Consider the following 7603-nt stretch of genomic DNA (forward strand, 5'->3'; position numbering starts at 1 on the left):
TTGGTATCTGAACTCTTTCTTTTATATGATGTTTACAAGGTTTTGTTTTGTTTTTTTTTAGTTTGTTTCTTTGTTTGTTCTGTTTTGACTTGAAGCAGATTTGCTTTATCATGTTCCAGGGCTTTTGCAATTTGAGTTTTCTTTTAGGAAGTGATTGGTAGATTTTTTTTATAGTTCCATTTAGTGCTGTAGTTGCTAAATATCTGGGCAACATTTCTCATCATTTCTAGGTTTTTCAGTGGGATATAGCTGTCAGGTATTTCAATATTTACTAAGTTATATATTCTTAATCTGGTTTCCAGCTTCATTTTTAATATGAAATATTTTAAGTTTTCTTCTTTTTTTCATTCATTGCCTTGATTTTCATATTTCTTGTTGTCCAGTGGAGTTATTATCTTTAGCTTGGTCCTTTCTGATTTTCAGGGAATTTAGTGCTTAGGAAAGGTTTTTAGTTTCTTATTCCAAACTATTAATCCCCTTTCTAATTCTTTTTGGCATTGCTCTCATGTCTATTCCAATTATTTTTCTCATGTACTCTCATTTCATTTCTAAAAACAGTTTTTAAGTCTTGGATCATCTCTTCCAGGAATTCTAATTGAGTTGGTACCCAACCTGTATTTTTTCTCTGAGTCATTGTTTATAGAAGTTGGGAAATTTTCCTTGTCTTCTCAACTGTATTTTTTAAGCTTCCTTGCTAACAAAATAACTCTTTATGTTTAGGTTCATTTTTCATAGCACATTCTTTTAGCTGATTTCTTGCCTGAGTCTTGTGCAAGGGGTGGACTTTGTGGTTGTTCTGGAGTGAAAGTCTGCTGCTTTTGTGAGAACTGAGTTCTCCATAATTTCAGAATCTGAGGGAGAGATTGAGGACCTGCAAGTCCTCCCCACGTAGAGCTCCCTATGTAGTTTAATTCAGGACGAGTGTACTTGGTGTCCGCTTAATCTGTTTCTGATCTGAGTTTCAGCTTGAGCAAGAGTGGAATGTTGGTGGGCTCTGAATGTATCAGTCATCTGGAAGGCTTTGTTGGTTCATAGGAACAGAAGTGTTGTCTACCCTTTGATCTGGTATCCGTGCCTTGCTATTTCTCTGTAGCCTGGGCTAGATGCTGGAACTGAGACTCTGCTCTGCTCCTGGGCTCTGAGCCACAATAATGCTCCTTTCTTTTGAACTTTTTCCTATCTAAGTAGGCCAGGACACCACTTAGGGCCTCCCTAACCTGGAACCCCATCCTCATAGGCAGGGCCACTTCTTAGTCTGCCCTAGATCTATGACTTAGATCTCGGCAAATGGACAACAAAGCTATCATTTGGCACTTGCATCCACTACAGTGATCTGGTTCTGGTTTCACACGCTTTGTTTTGGAAATAAGACATCCTCTTGGTCCGGTGCTCATTCTCTTTCTGGGCAAGACAGTATTCTGTTCCAATCCCATTAAAGACCTCTCTGTCTGTCTCTCTGTGCTAACCTGAACTAGACAAATGACTCAGTGGGACTTGTTCGGTATTTCCCCATCGAGTTTCAGGTTGCTGACTTTTTTACATTTTTTGAAGTTTTTGTGGGAGGGGAGCTTGCCTTTCTAGCTTCCTGCCAGTCTACCATCTTGGCTTTATTTCCCTAAACACTGAGGCTGCCCTAGAGTCCTTGTGTGAACCTGTAGAAGGACAGAGTTAAATGTGGAGCTTGTCTTATTGCACTAATTTTCTGTTCTCCCACATGAACCCTATGTTTAGGACCACAAATCTGTGGGGATTTGGGAAGAGAGTGAGGGAACAAAGATGCTAACATTGGAGCTGGGATTCTATCAGGACTCAGATAAATGGGAATGGAGTTGTTTCATCTGAAAGGGAGCATTTCAAGTGGACAGCAGCTGCTAGGAATATGGGTGTATATAGATAGGAAGGAGATCTATGGTGGAAGCAGTTGGAGACTCATGGATCTCTTTGCTATCAGTTTTGTTAACCACTCACTATGGCCAAAAAGGGCCAGTGGTCAATGAAAGAGACTACCCCTTCACTTCTTTCTGTTCACACTAGATCCTCCCCCACACCCTTACCAGTCCTTTTTCCAGCTCCAGGGAAGGGATTTGATTGAAGAAGGTTAGGAACAAGGGGAGGGTTGAATGTTGAACATACAGCCCTGCAATCTAACCACAAATTAATCATGTCTCCATCGGTCCCCTGGGGACCAGAGGAAATATTGATGGGCATATCGACTAGGTCCTAGGATCATAGACGATAGCTCAGAAGATGGTGGAAATCTCATGCACCATCTAATCCAGAGGTTTTTAAAGCATGGTTGAAGAATCCTTTAGGGTCCCTCATACCCTTTCTGAATATCTGCTAGGTTAAAACTAGTTTCATCATAATGCCAAGACTCTGTCTCTTAAAATTCTCATTCTCTTCCTTGTGTAAGGTCAAATTTTCTCCACATATTCTAATGTAAACAACAGCATGAATACAGAATGAAATGGGACAATCCAATTGTCTCTTATTAGTTCTGACATTAAAGAGCTTTGCAAGAATATGTAAAATAATGTGGCTCTTCTCGCTAATTTTGTTAAATATTTATTTTTTATTCAAAAAAGATTTTCAACATATAGAAGGTTTATTTATTTTTATTTGAAATGTATTAATAGATATTTAAAAATCTTACCAATTTTCATTTATAATACAATAGACATTGATAAATGTGAGACACTAAGGAGGGGGAAGAGGAGAGAGGAACCTAGACCAGTCTGAACGAGGTTAAGACATAATTGGGAAATAGGTAAGAAAATGAATAAATGTACAATATAATGCAGACAATATTCACAAATGGTTTATATAAGTCAAATGCCGCCCATGGGCGTCATTATGTACAGATGAGTAACCCCCATTTATACTTGAGTTTTATATGATGTTCCAGAGAATGTAAAATAGCCCAACCTGGCCAACTCAGAGAGTCTCTTGCTGCAGGAAAATGGTGAGAAAGAAGAATGGATCAGTAATTGAGGGCCACATTATGAAAGGTCTTGAGTACCAGGAATTTGGGCTTCATTTCAAATGCCATGAGGAGTCATTCTAAGTCCTCAAGAGAAAGAGACTGACCCACCCACAGAGCAACAAGAATGCCAGAAGCAGATATGGGGTGATTCTCATTATAAGAGGAAAAAGGGGTGAACTCTGAGGTCCACTCAGAGGTGAAAGGGCAGACAAAGGGCTTCATGGATGTGGGCAGGAAATCAGCATGGGGATTGCAACTGGATTTCTTGTCCTGATAGGGAAATCCCCATATAGCTCTTAGCTTGGGCGAAGCTCAGGATGGCAGGAACATGCATCAGGTTGGGATGTACATTGCAATGAATTCATTTCATTTCAAGTCATTTTGTTCCTGAGAAAGCTCAGAGTGGCCCCTCCCTTTCTCTGAGGAAATAAGAGAAAGTTCAGTTAATAAATCTTTTTCCTTTGTCCTTTAGCCTGAAATTATTCCTTTTTCCCCTAAAGCCTGACCCAAATCCACCCAAGATGAGGTCTAAGTAGAGACCCAAGCCAAAGGGGCAGAATCAATGGCAGAAAAAATAATGAACACACTAGGATTTTCACTTTCTCATTATCCCTCCTCCTTCCCATCCCACTCCTTTGTGGATATAAGCTCAGTGTGTGTCCAGAAGACCTCCACATGGCCTCCAGGGGAATACCAGAAATGGCAGCTACATATATTCAGGATGACATATCCTTTGTATTTGTTTATTACTGTTGGATTTTCAAGGAATTCTCAATCATAACACCTCAGGGTCTGGCTCCAAGAATGAAGCTTTTAGTAATACCTGGGCATCTTTCCTCCAGAGCTTGGAGTTGAGGCAACTGCCCCTGACTGGGGATTGAAAAGGCCACACTATCTTGTGCATTTAAAATGAAGTCAGATTGAGGGTTCCTACTCACCTGGGTCCCTGCACCTGCCCAGCAGAACAAGCAGAGCTGTAAAGACTAGGCCTTTGGCCACAATGAGCCCACATAGTACTTGGATAACTGAGGAACTGGAGAAAATGGAAGAGTGTGGTGGACTATGGGAGAAAGGTAAACAAGATAAGTGAGATACAGGTGCAGGAAATTAGTGTGGTGGTGGGGTGAGGGACCCTTAGATCTAGCTCTCAGCTCCAGCTGTAGAGGTTCCCTACACTCCCTATGCTGATTATCTCCTGTGTGTATTATCTCCTGGATAATGTATCTTGTACATCGGTTTTTCTAGGGAATTGTTTACATATGGTTTCTCCCATTTTTCTGTGAGTTCCTTGAGACCAGAGATGATTTTCTTTTCCTTCCTCTGTATCCTCAGAGCTCAGCACAGTACACAGCATACAGTAGATACTTGAGTGACTTACTGATGAAATCCTCCTCAGATACTATTCACATTTGGTACACAGTATGTCTGCTATGAAGGGTTAATGGATTGAGGGTGAAGAAGAGGAGACCTCCCTGGCTCTTCCAGGGAACAGTAACAGGCTGGGGGTTGCAAAGAATAAAAGAACAAAGAGGGAATTTGAGGTGAGACACTAAGGAGGGGGAAGGGGAGAGAGGAACACAAGACATCCTTCAGTAGGAATCCTGGTTACCACTTCTCTGCACTTTGTGACTTCAGGATGTAGGAAGATTTGATATAATTTTGTTTAGTTTTCTATTGGCACAGGGGCCCAGAGCAGGGCTCAGGCTCACAATGAATCCAAGAGCATTTAGGAATTAATGGCCTGTCCAGATCCAGGAGCTGCACTGGATGGTGGGAGAGAAGGATAGAAATGAAGGGATCTCATCCTGCAGGGAGCTGCCCCATTTTCTAGAGGAATGACCACACCTCCACCAAGAGGTAGATACAATGTTCTAACCAGATAAATACAAAGAAATGTTTAGGAAAATCACTGCCAATTAGGGAGAATGAAGAAAGACTCTTGTAGGGGGGAGTTGAGTCTTGTGCTTGAGTTGAATCTTGGAGGAATCTCCAGATAATTAAAGGTAGAGGATTGCTTTGGAAGCTGGGACAGACAGTGCTGGCATGGAAATTAGAGCTGACTTGTCCTGTGTGAGGAAAAGCATGGCTGGAGCATGAAGGAGGAATACAGGAAAGTTCCAGAAATCTAGAAAAGTTGGCTGGAGCCAGAGTCTGAAGAGCATGAGAAACAACCCAGGGGTTTGGATTATATCCTGAAAGTAATCAGGAGCCACTAAAGGTGCAGTGGTGGCATAACCAGATCTCTGCCCATTACCCATGAGGAAATGCCATCCAGTTTATCAAGAAGAGAGATGTGTTTAACAGAGAGGAATTGGGCAATTTGTCTGGTTTATCTGGAGATGAGGAAGCCTGATAAACAGTACCTACTGACAGAAATGTAGTGGTTCAGGACGGGAAGGGCTCAGCACAGGGGTGGGAACCTTGTGGCTTTCCGTGTCCTTACATTCAACCCTTTGACTGATTCCAAAATTTTACAGAACAAATCCTTTTATTTTTATCAATCCGTTTTTGTTCCTCTTACATATATATTATTACAGCTAAATATTAACGTGGCTTCCAACATGAAAAGCTTCCCCACCTCTGGCTTAGCATATGACACAAAGCAGTATGGGTTCAGGAGTGAAAAATGGCAGCCAGTGCTAAAAGAAATCAGATTTCAAGTCATCCTAAACTTTCAAATGTGGAAAAGGCAGAAACTAGAGAGTACAGTCCCACTAGGCCCAAGAAACTCTCATCTTCCTCTGTTTGCCCTTTTTCTTTTCCCATCCAGAAGGGAAGGCTGGAAAGAGCTGATCTTAGACTAAGAGTCTGGGGCAGCACAAGACAGCCTACAGTAACTGCTGAGGGAGCTCCTGAGAATAAATGGATTTCTAAAAAGGAGTTGTACCTGCTGGTGGCCAAGGGGGTGGCAGAGGTGGTGAGAGGTATCTCAGTGGTAAGTTGAGAACATTCGGTGGTCTTGAATGATGTGGCTGAAAGAACAGAGGAAGGAAACACTTGGCTCTTGACCACACACTTTCACCTTCTTTCTTGTCCCTGTAGGGTCCAGAACACTAGACTGCTGGCTCCAGTGAGGTATGCAGGCATGCTAGGGTAATTAGATGATAGCATATCATATTCCGTTCCTTATGTATTGTTATCTATTCTAGCCTATTTCTTTCTACTGCCAACGTCACCATCAGACTCCTTTTCCTCCTCTAGGCATTCAAAGGGCCTGATACTTCTTCTATCCCCAGGTTTAGGGTGTGGTTCATGTCCAGAATGAAGGCAATACTAACTGTTTCCAGCTTCAGAGCATTTCTAATTCACAAAGTGTATTTCCCACACTCATTGTGACAGTAGTACCCTTTCCTACCCAATCGTGTTTTGCAAATGAGGAAGTAGGTTTAACAGAGGCAGAATGACCTCTCAGGGTAATAATATAATCAGTTTCACCACTAAGACTATGTCTGTTCTTTTCATCAGAACTTGCCAGCATCTGCTCAAATAATATATCTGATGGAACTTGCAACCCTGTCTCTTGAGGTCAGAGCTTCAGGCATCTTAATCACTGAGGCAGAATTCTGAGTCTGTGTACATGTTGGGAGAACCCTGTTTGTGTCTGTGCCTGTATAAGCCACAGGTGCATTTGCATGAATGAGTGTGTGTGTGATACTGGACACACAAGACTTAGAAACCACAGGACAAATGTTCTGCCCTGCATGGAATGAGAGCAGAGAAGAAAATGCTTCACCTTCCTCAGGAATCAGAAGGAACCACCATTAAAACCTGAGTGTGGAAGGAAATGGGGAGAGAGTGGGAAAAGGAAGGGGCAGGATACTGGAGAGCTGAAAGCAGGTGAGCAGCTTCTCCCTGGAGACCCCAAGGAAGAGTAAGCTCACATCCTAGCATGGGGTCAAGTTCACAGAAGATATTTCTGAAGCTCTGCTTGAACTGAAGGGGATTGAGTGGATAGGGACTTACCAGGTGCAACCTCCAGGCTGATTCTTTTGATAATATCAATAGTGTTGCTGGCAGAGTCATAGATTCCATACCAATAGATGCCTGAGTTCTCCACAGTGAGGTTAGACATGGTGATGATGATGGTACCAGTGGAGGTGTCATCCTCCAGGGAGACTCGTGCATCCCTACGTTGTCCAAGGAAGACTGGTGTCCTGGTAATTAGTCTCTCACACAGCCTTCCATTTTCTTGCAGTTTACACCAGGTTTTCCACCTGTTCTTAGGTCTCTGGAGCTTGTAACTGCAATGGACTGTGAGTGTCTGCCCCTCCTTGTACTTCATTTGGAACACTTGTTCCTCTGACCCTGAAAAGCAGATCATCAAGTCAGGGGGAGCCCAGCTGGGTCTGACTTGAGTCCCCCTCCCTTCCTTATGAGAAGAATATGAACAAGGTCCTGGGAGCTGGTCTCCTTCAATAACATCTTCTTCTAGGAAAACGTGCCTCTAAGAGCCAGCCCCTCACCAAGGGAATCCCTAATCACTGGTGTGCCAGTAAACAGTTAACAGCCAGTTCTCTCAATGTTTCTTCCTCCTTCCTCTGCCATCTTCCTCTTGTTCCTTCTGCTTTCTAAGTCTTTCCTTCTTTTTTCTCTCCCTCCTGTTACTTTACATATATAAAC

The 7603-nt window shown here is 42.5% G+C and overlaps 1 protein-coding gene across 1 annotated transcript; it reads right to left on the reverse strand.

Moving 5' to 3' along the window:
* Positions 1-2552: 2552 nt before the first annotated feature.
* On the reverse strand, positions 2553-7283 carry LOC140523639 (trem-like transcript 4 protein). The gene is made up of 4 exons (XM_072638421.1): positions 6947-7283; positions 5871-5955; positions 3922-4043; positions 2553-3402 (listed from the first exon to the last, which is right to left on the reverse strand). Exons 1-4 carry the CDS (start codon positions 7263-7265, stop codon positions 3350-3352), a joined length of 579 nt encoding a protein of 192 aa, XP_072494522.1. The 5' UTR covers positions 7266-7283; the 3' UTR covers positions 2553-3349.
* Between the last annotated feature and the right edge of the window lie 320 nt (positions 7284-7603).

This window comes from Notamacropus eugenii, chromosome 2 (assembly GCF_028372415.1).
Source record: "Notamacropus eugenii isolate mMacEug1 chromosome 2, mMacEug1.pri_v2, whole genome shotgun sequence".
Lineage (NCBI taxonomy): Eukaryota > Metazoa > Chordata > Mammalia > Diprotodontia > Macropodidae > Notamacropus > Notamacropus eugenii.

What these genes read in the sequence shown, in the direction of transcription:
- LOC140523639 (XM_072638421.1), bottom strand. Translation starts at nt 7,265, where the DNA reads ATGAAGTACAAGGAGGGGCAGACACTCACAGTCCATTGCAGTTACAAG. An exon ending in CAGCCTGGAGGTTGCACCTG is followed by an intron (nt 5,956 to 6,946) that starts GTAAGTCCCTAT and finishes CTGTTCTTTCAG; the next exon opens with CCACATCATTCAAGACCACC. An exon ending in GGGCAGGTGCAGGGACCCAG is followed by an intron (nt 3,403 to 3,921) that starts GTGAGTAGGAAC and finishes TTATTTCCTCAG; the next exon opens with AGAAAGGGAGGGGCCACTCT.